The sequence below is a fragment of the Triturus cristatus genome, chromosome 4_1 (genome assembly GCF_964204655.1).
Source record: "Triturus cristatus chromosome 4_1, aTriCri1.1, whole genome shotgun sequence".
Classification (NCBI taxonomy): domain Eukaryota; kingdom Metazoa; phylum Chordata; class Amphibia; order Caudata; family Salamandridae; genus Triturus; species Triturus cristatus.
Window position 1 is genome coordinate 706,186,119 of NC_140585.1, and position 18,527 is coordinate 706,204,645.

Sequence of the window (18,527 nt, forward strand, 5' to 3'; positions counted from 1 at the left end):
ATCTTTAACTTTAATCTATATATGTTTTTACCTTACTCTTTGTTCTTAGGTTATATCAAACCTGCTTGCTAACCAATACTCATATGAGATATGCTCACCACTCCAATCCAGTGACAAAATTAATTTCTGGATAAGTCCCTTACATCTAAGTGAGGTAATATCACCGCTAGACAAGACGTACTCCATTTTTTGGCATCTATATCGAGGCGTATTACAAAATATCTAATCATAAGCATACTTTCTAATTTCAGATCGGATCATCAACCATTCAAATGATACAAGAAAGAAGCTCTACTTTTTACTTGATCAATCAATATCCAATACATCCTGGCCTGATTGATACATAACCAGTAAGGTATAACTATTAATATTGAAGACAGTTAAACCACAGAACTTTTTGTCCCTATACTATTGGTTATATAATATTTGCTTTATATCATCAGGCAACTGTCCCCTTTGAGGCATTTCATATCCACTGAACTCCAATTACCCGATTCTGAAACACAGGTACATTAAGAATAAGCTTTGAACCACCAATTTTCACTGAACATTTAGGAAGATTCACCTTGGGCTATTTGGTATCTGTTATGTCACTCCCTTCTTTCTTCACCTTTATTTTTCTATTCCATTTTTTATGTCTATAGAATGAAATAACTAATACTCCTTTTTCTTCAAATGTAATTACAGATGTAAGTACATGCTTTGCTACATCTCTCTTTTTGAGGTCATACCCTACAAAAGATAATTGTATATACATGTAATGAAGACATACCAAGAATTACTTATAAAAATATGTGTCAGATAAATGAGATATAATGCAATATAAAAAGATATGTTTCGAAACATTGTTCAGAATTCTTTTTTAATTACAGGAATTGTGGCTCTTTCCTGACGAAGGCGTTCACTACGCCGAAACGCGCATCAATATACAAACAGCTTTGCCACAGAAACGTTTGCTTTTTTTTATATAAAAACTAATTCATGATTGTAATTACTATATTATGTATTTGTATTCAGAACAATAATTGTGTTTTAATAATTTTATGTTATTCATACTCAATATATGAATACATTTATAATTTTTAATAAGAATAAATGTTTCTTTACTGTCTATATTTCATTCATAAGAATTTGTCATTTTTAACTTAGAGACACATATTTCATTAATGTTATCATTCATTTCAAAACTTTATTCGATTGTTTAAAAGCACATGGCATCAGTAATACAATACAATACATAAAATGATAACATAACAATACATTCGGTTAACGATAAGAAAAATGGGGCAAGAAGCGGGGGGTGAGCCAGATGGACAACATCTACGAGTATCATTTCACATGTAATTTCAGTAGATCATACTTTTCCTGACGGACACAGATTGCAAAATAAAGGTCGCTGTAAAGAAGCATACATCCGGTTCGTCAAGTGCAAAAAGAAGGCTCATCGCAGATCCGACATTAGACACTGAATATTTTTTAAAAAGTGGTTTGAGGTAGGCAATTCGGAGATATAAATACAGAGGGCAAAGAAGCAAAAGGTGCTCGTTACTCTGCTTCGAAGTCCCATCACAGGGACAGGGCATTGCCGTGTAATTATTAATCAACGGAAAGGCCACTAAAATGCGGGCTATACCTAAACGTAGTCTGGTGAGGACAAACTGATGAGATTGTTTGGTGACCACTTTTAGGTACTTGGCGAAACCTAAACTTGCCTGGTTAAGGGAGTAGTGAAATTGGTAAGTAGCCATCGGGCGGGTTATGTCTCTATGCATTATGGATTTAATCCCCAAGTAAATAAGTTTTAGCTCCTTTTTTGAGGAATCTACAGCCCTGGCAGGGTCCACCAAAACATTCATATCGAATATCTCTCTATAGGATAAGATCACGTAATTAAGCCATGGGATCTGGTTATGTTTATCCAAACGGAGGCAGTCTTGGATAATTTTCCTAGTGAAGCCAGTTTCCTCCTTTGCCCAAATCGATCTCCAGGTGATTAGTGGGCCTAGCCCCGTAAGATCAGTCAGGTATTCCAGCCCAACCTCAAGGTGGGACAGTCCAGTGGAGGCTGAAGTTGGAAGGCAAAGAAGCCTCTTTAAAAAGCTATTTTCCTCCACCTGGAGGTCTCCATGGCGACAATGACCCCAAACCCCTGATCCATAGAGGGCCACAGAAGCACATATAAGGCGGTAAATGAGCAACATATCACAAAGACGCCGGCTTCCTAATTTTGAGGCGAATTTAAAAACACCAGAAATGGCTTTGCCCATCTTGGCCTTAACGTTACAAATCTCCAGTGCCCACATGCCATTACTACTGAGAGTGATGCCTAAATAGCAAAATGTATCCACCACTTGTATCTTTTGGTCCACAAACTGGAAAGATCTCAGGTTTTTTATTTTCTTGCCACAAGCCATAATAAACGTCTTGGAGTTATTAATTTTTAATTTCCTCCCCTGGATAAAACTAAAAAAACTATCCATTAATCTCTGCAGACCCACTGGAGTTCTAGACAATAAAACAGTATCATCTGCGTAGAGCAGTACAGGAATGGCTTGGCCCTCGGCTTGTGGTGCATCAGCGGAGACCAATCTCAATTCAGAGTCCATGTCATTAATAAAAAGAGAGAAGAGCAGTGGGGCAAGGACGCAGCCTTGTCTGATACCTGATTTGACCTCAATATCATCAGTGCATTCACCCGCTTGGCCATAACGAATCCTGGCCGATAGTTTACTGTATAGTCTGGCCAGAAAATAAATAATTGCGGGTGGGGCGCCCATATTTAATAACGTGGTCCACAGAAGGGCATGGTTCACCAAATCGAAAGCGCTGGACAAGTCAGCAAAGCAGAGGAATAAGGAGCCCTGTTTGGCTCGGGTGTATTTACCTATGATAAGATCTAAATTAACACACTGCTCAACGGTACCAAGGCCCCTACGGAACCCAAATTGGGAGTCAGCCAAGATACCATTGACCTCTGGCCATTCCTCCAGACGCTGTAGGAGCACCCTACTCATAATTTTTAGGGAGGAGTCCAGAATCTTGTAGATTGGTATAATAATTGATTCACCCCATGTAAGAGGGGTGCTTACCATAACTGCCGCGTTGAAGACTTTGGGCAGAAGGGGGCCCCACAAAAGAGTGCCAGCTTTGTAAAGGTCTATCGGCACCCCATCAGGCCCTGGGGCCTTTCCTCCCTTGCTGTTTTGGATGGCAGTAACTACCTCGTCCGTTGTAATATTTAGGGAAAGGTTTGGACCAACGGCTGCTGCTCTAGGGCACGTACTAGTTCCCCCCCCGGATTAAAAATGCTATTATAAAACACAACCCAGTTTTCTTCACTAACCTGGGCTGACAATAATGGGTAAGCCTCCTTCTGATGCAAAAAAGGACTACTCACAGTGCTCCAGAAGAGTTTGCTTTAATGTTATCACTCCTTGATTGCCTAGGTTGTTACTTGTCAATATATAGTAAGTACCCTGTCCTAGGAATTGGAATTATCAGGGGGTCCTTGTTACTTTTGAATATTACGAGTTTCAGGACCGCCAGCAGTGTCATGTAGGTCTTTACTCCATGAAAAGGCTGACAATCCTGAAACTAAGTGGGCCCTATAGGGACCCTGTTGCCTATGTGTATGGGGATGCATTCAGGGGGGCACAACATCTGCCCCCCCATGTGTAAGCACCCCAGTTCCTGCACGGCATGGACTTTACTGTTCATACTGTGCATGAACTGTTTTTGGTGTTCCTACTACGGTGCCCATTTTCAGAGGTACTGCTGTCGGACAGTCAAAAAAAAGCCCGCCAGACACATGGAAAGTGCCCACATGGGTTTGGCGGTGAGGGAGCGGGCCGCCAGTGTGGCGGTCTGCTCCCACACTTTCAAACTTCTGAGTGTTTGAATATATGAGGTCATTGAGAATGAATTGCTCAAAATGAAAGTGTTAGTTGAGGACTACAAAACAAAACACGTCTCTAAGCACTTTTGCAGCATCCCACAAAATACATATGAGGTGAAGTCTTTAAGTGTGGCGAGGATGGGGGTTGCCCAAGGTCATCAGGGTTGGAGTTTCACAAAGTAACTCTCTTAACCTGTGAAGTCCTGGGAAGAGAGTTGAAAAAAGTTTGTTTGAAGAAAATCCTTTAAAGTCAATAGACATTTAAGAGTGGATTGTTATTATTTTGTATTAATGCCTATAGATGGTTATTTGGTACTTGGAATCTCACAGATTAGCATAGTAGGCAATGGTTATAGTGTTAGCTACCTCCTGTGACAAACCATTGTTATAGAAGAATTGCACTGTAATAATCCTTGTTTGCCACCTGTAATGTTGTCTCTTTTTATTTTAAGATTGTATGGCCAATGGCTGTCTTGTGGAAAGCATTAGCTTAATACAGTAAGCCTGGGCTGGCTGTGGTGACAAACAATGATAACAGCTAAAGGCATGATTAGTTCCCTATGAAAATTTATTTCAGAAGCCATATATCTTATCAGTTTATTATGTAAAGTTACGGCAAAGGCAGTAGGCCTAACTTAGTATCTATGTAACACATGTTAAAGCCAACAGACCTTTAAAAGTGGATTGTTTCTGTACCGTGTTAAAGCGAGCAGTCAGGGATTTTGTTACATTATCTCTCACAGATTACCTATGTAGGGAAGGATTTAGGTGTTGGTTATCCCTTTGACAAATCCTAGGGATAGAAATTTTAAGTGCAATCATTCTTGCTCGAACCTCTTTGGAAGGGCTGCCAGGTCTAGCTGTCTGCCATGATGACACAGTTGCAGTCGACACCATAGTTATAGTTAGGCCAAAGTTTCCATAAGAACAGTTTTTGGTTTGCCTAATAACTTTTACACCGTCTGACGAATCTACAGAAGCATCCACCATAGCTGTATGCAAAATTCCAATGAGATTTTGCCAAATATGGAAGTCAAATACAGCACCTTCTTCACATGATGCTCGATTCACTTTCCTCAATAAACCACAGGCAGGCACATTTCCTCTTGAATGTTCTGATGCTCATGCTGGATACATTTGGCAGCTATGCAACTAAAGTCAAAGATACCACGTTCTACCTTGTGGCTCCTGCGAAAGGGAATGACCACTGAGGGGGTGGGGGCAGCTATTAAAATCATTCAAATTTTCTCTTGCAACATCATTGATGATCACCTCTGGTAGAGGTGGGGTTGTCTTTCATTTCATGCTCCTTAAAGAGCGTAGGACATGCATTTAAAATAATTTCAAGGGTTCAAAACACTAAATTCCAGAGGCATGTTAAAGGAAATTGAAAGAAAATTGTCATTCAGGCAGGAATAGTTACATTTATTTGACTTAAAAAAGGTTTTAGAAACAGTGTTCTCTTTTGTTCCAGGATGCCATGGAGACAAGACCTGGACAGTGTTAATGAACATTAGAAAAGATCCTCAATTGGAGAATAGTCAGGACAATCTAGGAGTAAGGGCAGAGAAAAAGGGAAAAATAATAAGGAAGAAGTTAGTAGAAAGAAACAGGCAAAAACATTACGTTCAGAGGAGCAGAGTGAGATGGGTGTGGCTTAGAGAAAGACAAAAGTGTGAGACAGCGCTCAACAAATAGGTTTTAATTCAAGTTCAAGAACAGGACTATAGCATCAAGATTTTTCAAGTCCACAGTTCCCATAATCTAGTTTTAATGTCAGCATTCTTTCTAAGGGAAACTGTGTGTATGCAAGTTAATATTTTCCATCTGAAAGCCATGGTCTCTGCAAATGATTGATACCATCTAACACGCTTAATCAAGAGCACAATCAGAGAGTATAAGATCTCCATTAGAGTGAATGAAGGTTCATTTTTCATCATTTAAGATACAGCAACATATTTTGCAAAGGCAAATCAATTTGTGAAGAGAGATAAAAGAGAGCACACGACTTGAAGTAATATTTGCCCATAAATCACTTTAAAAAACAATATGTTTTGCAGCTTGCATGTGAGAAGACAATTCTTAAATTGAACGGAGACTCTAGGTAGATGTTTATGTTTAGAAAGGTTACAAGATACTAAGACCCTAATCCTATTCCCAAGGTGAACACTAAGTCAAAAGAGCACAGCACATGGTAGAAAAAAAAGGACATACTTAATATTACATTAATATAAATCACATTAACGCACTGCAAATCACAGTATATATATCAAGATTAACTCAAATTGTTTTGCACATGACAGTTTTAACATCGTTTTACTACTTACAATCTACCAAACACAGCAATTGTATAGTTTTATGAAAGTGTTCTGCATAACTGTTCTGCATAACTGCTCGGTCAACCCTTGCATCAGCACTCGTGTTCAAGTTCAGACATTTATGCTTTGTGATGTGTAAACAGATCTATTTTTACCACAGAAAATATTCAAGCGAAGCAGCAAGCTTCATAGATTAGACCTTCAAACATGCACAATTTCCCCCACATTAAAGGAATGTGATATCAGTTTTGCAGTCTGCTGGGAGATTTGACAACTTCCTTGTGATTTGCTAATCTTGCATCACAAATGTGCTTTATAGTAGTTCATGAAGGTTATGAAGATTTTACTGAAAGACTGAGGGATGAGGTTAATAAACGAATATAGATGCAATTAAGAATCTTAAGCCACAAAATTTGCCTCAGCAGCAAAAAACCTTGCAAAACACTATTTTGATTCGAACAAATTCAATGCACATTAAAGACACATTACAGGCGACAAAAAAATACTTCCATCAATAAAGTATTTTTCATTAAAAAAGGAAAAACCAATGGGCTTAAAGAAGAGCTCAACGAGATGCCCAAAACAAAATGTAAAAGTTATATATGATGTAGCAGACATACAATGAGCACAATCAGCCTCAAAGACCTTTATTGAAATCATGACTAATACGAGGGCAAGTCAATGAGATCTTTCTATCTATCTATCTATTATTAGGAGTTTCATACTTTTGGTAGTAACATTTCTAGTAATTACATAATCTTCCTGCAAAGTATCACCTTATAAATTATGTTTCCAGGCTTCAGACTGGTCTGGAAAGATTTTCTCAAGCAATAGCTCTCCACCGCTTGTCACTCTACCTCAAGGCACGTACAGAACTGGTCTGAGTTCTTAAATCATTTTCTGAGCCCCACTGAGGTGTGCGAAAATAAATTGAGAGACCAACAGCAGCACAAAAATGCAACATATAGCAAGCTTGCATAGCCTGGGATAAGTGGCAACACAAACATCTCATGAGAGGAGGGCTGGCAGTGTGGAATCTGCAGGATTAGTAAGTATCCAACAGAAATATTGTTAAAATAACTACTTCTGATAGTTGCATCTTCCCAAAGATTATTCACCTTACAAATGAGCCCCAAAGCAATACTTCCAAGGAAGGTGAGATGGAGTGGCGCCAGTTAGCCAAGGGAGACATTGAAATAAGTGCATCACTGAGTTCCTGACATTAGGCAGTAGTGTTATGCATGCAACTTCTTTTGAGGGCTCCAGTCCCTTAGGTGCTAGGTCCCACCATACTTGGTGAATATCATTAACCCTAAAATGCATTCTTTTTGAAGAAAAGATGAACTGGCAGGTGTCTCTCACTGCCCCTCTAGCGACATATGATCTTCTAGAAAGGAAGTGTTATGGGTCAGACAAATGGGTCCCCAATGCATCCCAAATCAGTATGCACACAGTGGTAGGTTTTTCACTTTTATATGATCATTTATTTTATAGTGTTTATCTAAAAATCATGTGCAGCACAATGATTATAGGAGGGTGCAATTTAGATAGGCTCAATCATATTTCATCACAGATCCTTAACCTGTTCTAGTCCCAGCCAAAATGTTAACATGTCAGCAATCCAACTTAAAGAGCTGCATTGGTTTATTAAATCTAAACTATGCCAAGCAATGTGTAGTTTTTTCGCATATATTATGCGGTCATTGGCTCAGCAGTCTGAATTCAGGCCTTGAGCATCTCCTCTCGGCATTGGTCTGGGTCTTACCCGTCTCCTGCACTGGTACTATATTTGCCTTCATTACTAAAGATGTATTTTATGTAAGGAGGGGACACTCGCTCTCAGCTCCTGTTTTGTTATAGAAATAAGTAAACAAAGCAATTTTGCACAAACGCACAGAAGCTGCAGAAGCTAATGCTACTTCTCCTTTCTTCCTTCCAAGACTGATCTCTACAAGGTCATCTACCCTTGCAGTTGCAACATGTGTACCAGAGAAGTCAAATGTTTTCCTTGTCAGTCTTCCTAGTTTGAACAGTGCCCAAAAACACGGAGTTTCCAAGCTAAAATGATGGTGATCAAGCGCACAGCTGTTAGCATTACCAATAAGTCTGGTGTTCTAGACCCTATGCCTATTACACATTTTCTATACAATAAATGCAGTTAAATTTGTATGCAATCATGCTGGACTTGCACGCAACATGCATTATTACGTAAAAGCCCTGCCACAAATAAAAGCAGTGCTTGGCAAAAAAATGCAAAGATGCTCATGGAGACACCAGGCAGATATGAACATGTGTATGCCTCTGAAAAGTGTCCTAAAGGCAGCCTCGGCTATTGGAGTGGATACAAATGTCCTCCACACACTTTCTTGGACAAAGAAAAACAGATCTTGAGAGAAAGGCTCACCCAGCATGAGATGGAGCATTTAGGCACTGCCTAACCCTACTTAACTCAAGAGAAACTAGAAAGTGCTAATCATCCAGTCTGTCCACATAGCAAGACACTACTCAACTGGGTCCAGTCTATACAGTTGCTTGCACTCCTATGTTTAGACGTGGAAGAACTGACAGAAGCCGAAACTTTCTCATCCCAAATGCTGAAGTTCTTACCAGTAATAAAACTGCCTTTAGGGTAAGAAGTCAAACCAGACAACTGTGCATCGTCTCAAATGAGAATGTTATCAAAAAAGTCAAACGAGATTAAAATCTCACTGAGAAACAATTAACAGGCTGGGAGGAAATGAGTAAAGCACACCTTTCAAACAACCTGCGAGAAGTTTGATTTAAATTACACTGAGAAACTGTAGACATATGAAGACAGACAGGGCTGCCAGGTAGGCCGTACCTGTAGACGCTGCTTGACCCTGTGTGCAAGAGACAAGGCAAATATCAAGATGGTCTGAGACACCACTTGCAGTTGTCATGGGGATCCGAAACGAACATCGTATTAGGACATCAGTGACGAGGCTTGAAACATGAACGTTTTGGAGCAGACCTATGACCTAGTAAACGCTGAATGCTGAGCTACAGGGAGAAAGAGTTCTGGACCTATGCTACTGAGGCAGAAAAAAGAGGATCCGAAACCAATGTGCTTGTTTGTGCGCAACATACTCTGGGGGTATTCGTTACGGATGCAGTCACAGTTGGAGCCACATGGTGAAACCTGTTACTGCTGGTGAGCTATTGCTAGGAAAAAGCTTTTTGATCCAGTCTGAAGCATTGAAAGATAATTTATAAGGTGAGAAATCAGCTGAAATATATATATGAGAAACAGCATTTCGGTTACCTTAATTACTTGGTACCAACATCTGAACTAAGTGTCAAAATGTAAGACTTACCTAAACAATGAATTTAAAATTGCACTCTATTTACAATGGAATAACTCCTAACATTCCTTATAGAATTTGTTAGGTTTCTTTTTTTTTGCCTCTGTGATATCACTTAATTATTTTTCCCTAAATATGTGGATGTATTTTTATCCCATTTTGAAAGTCATTAGCTCTTGTCTGACATATAGCTGAGGGTTATTTCTTCAAGAAACAAGCTGTAAATGCAGCTGCAGTTAGTTGCCAACTGTGGATTAGCAATGAAAACTTACATTAATCTGGAAGAGCACATAAAGTCAGACGACAAGAAGTTAAGCACTTACTCTAACGATCGGAGGTTCGAAATATTCAAATTATTGGGTACAACTCCATCACATTTTGCAGACTGGTGACCGTTTAAGGCCAGAGCAGCACGTTCCGCTCTTCTCTCATCTTTTTCAAGTGCTTTTCTTTTGCCACCATTCAAAAAATATTCCTCGCAAACACTTAGAAAAGAAATACAACAAATTGCTTTCAAAATTCAACATTTTGTAACAATCACATTATGAAATTATGTTCAATAAAATTAAAATAATGTATCATACTTTTATAATAGGAATTACAGGACAAAGATACAGTGATGAAGTGTTTTCGGACCCGCTTTAAACCTCTACATTTTTTGACATCGTATCACCTGATTTATGGATCTCTGCTGAGAGTCTCACTAATCGAGTCTCACTCCCTGTATGCTCTGTTAAATTGTTCTAACAACCAGTATCGGTCTCTTAAAATAGGGTCACTGCTGCACAACTTGGGTAGGAAGCTGTGCTGGTTACTCGTAATCACCTGTGTGCAGGTTCAGTGAATGGGACTACTGCCTAACTTAGCCCTGTACTGACACACAGGAAACCAGTCGCAGATGGAATCTTGAATAAAGTAGTTATGAAATCTACAGGCCTTACAATTTAATTGGGTATTCCATTTCTTTCAGGCTATACTGTCAGTCTGCAGTGTTTCACTAAAAGTCTGTAATGCTTTAGTGCATTTACAAGGTAGAAAGCTGCACCAGAACATCAATTTTACATTGGCTCAGCCTAGATAGGTTTATCTTTCTATAAGTTAAAAAAGATTAGAGTGCAAATATAATATTAATTTGTTCATATTTGCACTCCGTAATGCCCCGTAGGTGTTGCAGAAGTTTCCCCGAGTCAGTCCCTAATGAGATTTGGTCTTTGACCTTTCCTGTTTTGCCAGGGTATTACTTTGCTACTCAGAGGATAGATCAAAGCCTTCCTGTAGGAAGCTAGCTCTGTATATACTATGCCACAGTAAGGTATAGTGTGCATAGAGTCCAGGGGATCGCCAGAGGTATAGCAGAGGCTAAATTAGATAATCTTTTAATCAAGAGAGGGAGGGTGAAGCTGAGATTAATTTGGCTTCCGTCAGGTATACTTAATATCAAAGGAGAACTAATCACGTCCTGTGTATTTCCAGGGTGTTGGGTTCTCATTGTTTAAAAACCCTCCTTCACAATAAACCTGCGGTGCGGTATATCTTGGTTCTCCGCCTTATAGCTTACGTGAAAAGCATCATTGGGTCTTTTTTTTCACTTTAGTGTTCGGTTCTCAAAGTGACATGCTTTCCTCCACCTGGAGGGAGACCAACCTTTTTTTTAATACAACAGTTGTGTTCAGAAAAAGTGAGGGTGTGATTGAAGTGTGATTAAGATTACCGCCGTCTCTCAATGTGGTTTTTCATTTCTTGAGGATGGGGCAAGATTAAAAGAGTAGGCCGTGCTGGGTAGAAGAGTTCCTGTTCCATAGAACCTAGTGAAGGTCGTGACTGGTCAACATGTTTCGGCCCTTTGGTGCCCCTACGGGTCTGCAGACCTTCTTTAGCACGAAGTAGTGACACATTACCTCGAGTACGGAAGACGGGGTTAGCACAAGTTGCAGAAAGGACTTAGCGAAGAACGAGTCATGCTGCCTGTCCATGACGGAGTACATTCATCTCCAAAACAAGTTTTAGACAAAAGATGCATCTATAACTCAAGTAAGAAGATGAGCGAGTGGGCTCATCTCTGAAGAAGGGTAAGTGCACTGCTTACTCCTAACTCGCTACCACGAGGTAGTGTGTCGCTACTTGTTCCTGAAGAAGGTCCACAGAACCGTAGGGGCACCAAAGGGCCGAAACATGTCGACCAGTCACGACCTTCACTAAGTGCTATGGAACAGTAACTCTTCTACCCAGCACCGCCTACTTTTTTAATCTTACCCCATCCTCAAGAAATTAAAAAACACATCGAGACACGTAGGTAATCTTAATCACACCCTCACTTTTTATGATCACAATTTATGTAAAAAAAACTGTTGGTCTCCCTCCAGGTGCAGAAAAGCAGGAGAGGCAAGCCCGTCTGCGCCCGTCCGCGCACCGGTCGCGCCCAGCGCCAGCAATACTGTCTGGCCGAACAACAGCAGGATTTGCTACTCTAGAGAGTTACTAATCAGTATTGGTAAGAGGGAACGGGGGGCATCAAATGGTTTTAATGTGTGGCCTGATTAACAGCAGGTCCCTGATAAAACATCACCAAGAGATATCCAATCTGCTGGAAGATATGGATCTGGATGTACTATTTATTACAGAGACCTGGGCTAACTTGGACTCTTCCGTACAGATTGTTTTTGCCTGCCCAGCAGGCTATACAATTTTCCATAAACCAAGGACTAAAGGAAGAGGAGGAAGGGGGGGGTTGAGGTGATTTTTAAGGAGAGATGGAACTTTGCACCACTGCAGGTAAATGAGATTGCAGGATATGAGCTTCTGGGCTTCACACTGAAAGAGCCAAAAGGGAAGGCTGTTGACGGGCTTGGTGTGCTATAGAACCCCGGGCTTAGACTCTCAGCACCAGGTACTATTCGACACCATTGCTGCTGCACACTCCAGATTGTTATTCCTAGGAGATTTCAACCTATGGGATACTGAGTTTTTAGGGAACCACCTGCGAGCTCTGAGTCAAACATGCGAGAATTCTGGTTTACACCAGTTAATACAAGAGCCAACACACCGGGGAAGTCACGTGCTGGATCTTGTGTTTGCTAATCAGTCCGAGACAGAAGTGATCAACATATTGCCCCAAAGTTGGACCGATCACTCCCTAATCCACTTTAGGATTACCATACCCAAGGCTACAACGAATAGGAAAGGCCAAATCACCCATCGGTTGGGGAGAGGGCTTGATCGGGGCACTACCAGCACTCAACTCGACGAGGAAGCCCGGACTGATGCATCTATTGAGCACTTTCAACCCCTTACTGAAGAGCTCTTTACAGTCTCGCCCCTTTATCCCCTTTCCCACAGGATCTGGAAGGAGCATGGACACGAACTATTCCCATGGTTGCGCCAAATATCCTGTCAATCTTTGAGTGAAGGAGTAGTCCCTGAGGTATGGAAACGGGCAGTGGTAACCCCCCTGTTGAAGAAGCCATCCCTGGATCAAACAACACCAGCCAATTTTCGGCCCATATCCCTCCTGCCGTTCCCCATAAAGATCTTGGAAAAGACGGTTAATAAGTCCATGTCATGCTATCTTGAGGAAAACCACCTATTGGACAGGGACCAGTTTGGATTCCTGCCAGGCCTTGGAACGGAAACCGCCCTGGCAACCGTGCTGGACAAGTTACGGATGCGAGCCGACAACAGTGACTCTTCGGTGTTGGGGTTACTGGATATGTCGGCCGCATTCGACACAGTTAGCCATGCAATATTGATAGCAAGGCTGGAGAGATGGGGGTGAAGGGCTGTGCCTTGAAACGGATGCAATCATATCTGTCAAACAGACAACAGGTTGTAACCATGGCGCTATTTGCCTACCCTAAGTCTCCAGTCCGCCATGGAGTGCCTCAGGGCTCGGCAATAAGCCCTATCCTCTTTAACGTCTACCTACGTCCTCCGATTCCCATCATAAAATCATATGGGATCGACCTGGTTAATTATGCTGTCGACACTCAATTGGTGTTCTCCTTGGAAGGGAAGCACGCGGTGTCTATGGACACCTTTCAGGAGTGTATGCGCCAGGTCTCGGGCTGGTTGAAATCAAACTCCTCACAGTTCAATGGAGAGGGGAGGGGGGGGGGGGGGGAGGGGAGGGGAGGGGGGGGGGGGGGACAGAGCTGCTATACTGTTCTGCAGCAAGACTGTCAAAACCCCTACCGTGTGAGTTCAGGCTCAAGCCGGAGTTCGACCGCCTAGTGCCAACAAAAACGGTTCGCAAACTGGGTGTTCTGGTGGATGAGACCACCAGATGGAATCTCAAGCCAATAAAACAATTAGTGTTTGCTTTGCCTTGCTAAAAGCACTCCGGCAGATCCTACCTTTTTTACCCAGCGAGGCCAGACCCCTGGTGGTTAGAAGCATAATCCTGAGTAGACTGGACTATTGCAACTCCCTGTATTTGGGTGCTCCTCAATACACTCTGCAGGGGCTGCAAAGAGTCCAGTCTATGGCAGCCAAATTGGCACTTAACAGACAGCGCAGCTCTTCTTCCACTCTGGCCCTGAGGGACCTTCATTGGCTGCCCATTAGAGATGGAATCAGTTTTAAATCCCTATGCACGGTATATAGAGCGCTGCATAACACAGGTGCGATAGCCATGCAAGAGAGATTCTCCCGTGACAAGCCCACTAGACTTCTTCGATCCTCTAGTGTAAGCTTGGTATCTAGTGCCAGATTCAAGTTGGCCAGGATGGGAGGTAGGGCCTTTGGCACAGCAGCATCACGTCTCTGGAATGAGCTACCCCAAAATATCAGACAAGCGGACTCTCTGATGGGCTTCAGGAAGAGTCTAAAGACCTGGCTATTTGCCAGGAATGGGAAGTAATGCTTCTGGTTAACAGTTCAGCCTGTTCTTGTTGACCTAATCAACCTTGGTCTCCAAGCGCCAGGATACCCGTCGGGTGACAGCCGCGCTATATAAGACTTCAATACAATACACTTTGAGAACCAAACACTTAAGAAAAAAAAAACAATGATGATGCGTTTCAAGCAACCTAGAAGGCGGAGAACCATGATATACCGCACTGCAGGTTCACTGTGAATGAGGGTTTTTAAACAATGAGAACCCAAGACCCTGGAATTACACAGGACAGGTGATTCATTCTCCAGTGATATTAAGTAAATTAGATAATCACCAACAGCTCTCTTTGTGGTAGTGCGGGCGAGCAGTTAGGTTTATCAGGAGGGCGTGTTAAGCATTTATTATATTCATTAAATCAAGAACTGATTACACACACTCAAGAGACAGAATCCAGACCAATTGGGTAAGTATAATAATGGTATAATTATGTATTATTTCAGGAACTAAGCAGGACTTGGTACACGTAGGTAAAATGTACTTTCAATTGTAAGGATTTACACAGAAATGCAATTGGAAATGGATTTGCAATCATTACAGGTTTGTATATGCTTTAAAAACAGTTTAAATTACATAGAAATTACTTTTGGATTACATAGACTACTCGCGGTGATACGCCTAGATATCACACAGTGGATCCTACAATACAAGGTAAGTAAGACTTTTTCAACACAGTTCAACACAGACATTTTTACGAACAGAAAACTTGTACCATTGGCTCCTATCGGAAAAAGAGTGTTGACAGTTTACAGGTAAGTAAGTACAAGACTTATAAGTATGGCTTTTGGGGGTTTTGGGCCAACGTTTCTGATGGTCCAGATAGGCACTCAAATTGCACCACCATTGACACTGGGATGGCCGGATGCAGAGTGCAAGGGCCCAATGTTAGCCAATGGGGCTAAGGGGGCCTTTGGTCAGCGACTACTTACGAGCAAGCCACTCAGCTGTGGGTGCTTGCTCGTAAGTAGTCCCTGACCAAGTGCTAATGGGTTAGGATTCGCACTGCTGGGGCCAACAATCAGCACAGGAGCTACACCACGAGAGGCAATGAGGCGGCCGGATGCAGAGTGCCAAAGACACATAGGGAGCCCTGTGGATTGCAATGGCGATCTTCGGCTTGGAAAAGATGTTGTAGGCTCTGTCAGGGAGGCTTCCTGGAGGCTTCCACCAGCTGAAGAGGTAAGATGGGTTTTTGGGGGGGATGTCTGGACACCATCGGTTGGGCCACCCAAGGCCGTGGGGCGGTGTGCGCAGGGGTGTCTTTAGGCTTTACATCTTCTTACCAGCTTCGGTCGCAGTCGGGGGGTAGGGGGGGGACACTTCAGGTTGAGACTACAGGTGTTGGCTTGAAGCACGAGGTAGGTCGGGGATCACCAGATCCCAAATCCGGATCGCTGGGCTGCCTCCTCATGGTGTTGGTACACTCGAACTTGGGCCATGGGCGTCGGCTGCAGACTGGTGCAGAACCGTGGAGCCGCCTGGATCCGGGTTCTGTGTTGAAAGTCTTTGCTGAGCAAATCCAGTGCTCATAGGAGACTGAGTCTTTAAGTTGAGTGCAGGGCAGGTCCTCTAAGGGGCTGCTGGCTGCTAGACATTCCGGGGTATCTGTTGTAGTCAGGTCGCAGTTGGGACAGGCCTGTAGGGCTGGGGCCAAAGCAGTTGGTGTCCTCTTCCTCCTGGGTCAGCACAGCTCTTCGGTCCTTCTTTCCTTCTCGAATCTGAGGCGGCAAGGTTCAGGGTCGCTCCTAAATACTAAATTAGGGGCGTTGCAAGAGGTGTGCAGGTCGGGACCAATGGGTCTCTTCCTTTTGGCGGGTACACCCCCTATTATTTCATCCCCTCCCAGTGGGAGGGGGGCATGAGCTTTTCCCTACTTGGCTGGGTCCCCTCATCTTCAAGATGGAGGGGACTGAGATGTGTGCTTCACCTCGCCTCACACACCTGAGGGGTGGTTTTGGCAAAGGTGGGCACACCTCTTCTCCTAACTCTGTTTCCCCACCGATTTTCCCACCCAAAGTGAGGACCAGAACCGTTAGGAGCCAGTTGCTGAGGGCAGCAAAGGGCATGGACAGCTTACAAAGGCGACAGGCCTTTGAAGCTTCCCCTTTCGTGCACCCAGCCCATTCTGGGGGAGGAGGTATGACACCTCTGCCCTGGATGGGCTTTGTTTCTGGACCCAGAGTGGAGACTATCTACCTAGGGGTCCAGAAACCTGTCTGGTGGTGGCAGATGGCAGAGAACCATTCAGGAACCACACCAGGGCTGGTCGAATTTCAGAGAGCATCTCTAAGATGCCCTCCGAGTTCATTTTACATTAAATCCACACTGATGCCAGTGTGGGGTTTAATGTGCTGATAAGTTTGCTACCAAGCGTCCCAAGTTTCAGTGAAGCCATTATGGAGCTGTGGAGTTCGTAATGAACACCTCCAAGACCATATAATCTTTATGACTTTACTGAACTTACAATGTATAAGAATGGACTTTATCACTGTAGGGGTACAGTGCTCATACAACTGTACCTTCACCTGGGGGCTAGTGCACCCACCTGGAGGGGTGAATTACCTAGGTCCTAGGTAGTGGGTTTGTAGGCATGGCGCACACAGGGTGTGTGCCATGTCGACTATTCACTTTCCTCGGCACCAAAACACGAAACCTGCAATGGCAGTGTTAGGGTACAGGGTCCCTAAGGGTGGCACAATAGGTGCTGAAGCCTTTAGAGGCCTTCCCTGGTAACAATGACTTTGATACCCATGGTAACATTTAAAAGGGGCTTACCTGTGGCCAGAGATGTTCCAATTGTGGGTACAAAGGTACAGTTTTGGGAAGGAACACAGGCCCTGGGAACCTGATTGGCAGGGACCCAGAACACATCAAGTCAAAATGGATCAGATGTCAGGCAAAAAGTGGGGGTTAATCATTCAAAAAGGGACAATAGGATAATTAAGGGAGTAACACCCTGGTTGTGCAAACAGAAGAAGGTGAGACACATGTCTGCATGGGCAAATTACGCTGACTTGCTGCCACATTTAGTCATGCTCACGAAAAATAATGGAAAGGCAGTCTGCTGTCTGACACCATTCAAAGGGGGGGGGGGGGCTCCCTTTTGACGTTTTAGAGGGAGTGAACCAACTTGTGGTAGTTAGGGATGGAGCTAAAAGCACTCGAAGACTTGTGACTGGACCAAAGCTAGAGTTTCGCCAATTTGAAAAATCCAAACATTCTGTTCAGGGTGATGGATCAAGGGAGGAGTATGATGAGGCATCTCTGGACTAAGCAAAGAACTTTCCACCTCCAAGTTTAAACCATAACACAAGGGAAGCACTATGAGAAGCACTGAAACCTGCAGAAGACAAGGATGGCTAGATCTGATAGGATAGACCCTGGTCTAAACTGGTGGGACACTTAGAACTCATACTGACTTGGACTCTTTTGGACCTGTGCTCTACGGCCTGGGGCACTGACCTCCTCACCCTCTCTTGGCAGCATTAGAAGGTGCTTCTTTTGCTGGGGACTCTGTAGGAGATGGTTCTTCCGGACATTCTGTGGGCTAACCCTGTGGGGGGAAACTCTTGCCTCCTGCTGAACACAAAAATGCCCTGCACGTGGCCTTAAGTCTTGGATGCTGAGGAGTGAAGGCAGGGAGTGTAACATGCCTTGAGGGCCATGCAGTGCTGCTGAGGAAGACCCTAAACTAACAATATTACCAGCAGCCCAGACAGAGGAATAGGTCCTAGATGTTGCAAAGAAGCCTTAAAAAGAAGAATCAGGAGGAGGTAGACCCTGAGCTCTTTCTCAATGGCAGGGTAATAATTAAGAATCAGCTTTAGAAAAGTTCAAACATTTTGAGCCAGGGACCATCTGGCCTGGATTCCTTACATATATCTATCTAGTAACAATGATTTAACTGTGATGGTAACTGTAATATCATGTGAGAGGTAATGAGCTATGCATAGGAGTTGAATTGCTCACAAGAAAGAGTTTGTGTATTTCTGAGCCCAAGTCGACCAAGAAAGTCAATACTCCTTTGCCAGTGTGCAGCCACTTCTAGCTGCACTGCACCCAGACAACAGAAAATATATGCGCTCAATCTCAATGCCTTCAGA

General features: G+C 43.1%; 1 protein-coding gene across 2 annotated transcripts in view; it reads right to left on the reverse strand.

Moving 5' to 3' along the window:
* The window catches only part of SAMTOR (S-adenosylmethionine sensor upstream of mTORC1), an 83,670-nt gene that overhangs the window by 43,407 nt on the left and 21,736 nt on the right, over nucleotides 1–18,527 (reverse strand). Inside the window, exon 3 of one of the 2 annotated variants that reach the window (XM_085653175.1) lies at nucleotides 9,860–10,021. The exons of the other annotated variant lie outside the window; for it this stretch is intronic. Coding sequence (XP_085509301.1) covers nucleotides 9,860–10,021 — 162 coding nt within the window. The remainder of the gene's footprint in view (nucleotides 1–9,859; nucleotides 10,022–18,527) is intronic. 2 annotated transcript variants of the gene reach the window in all.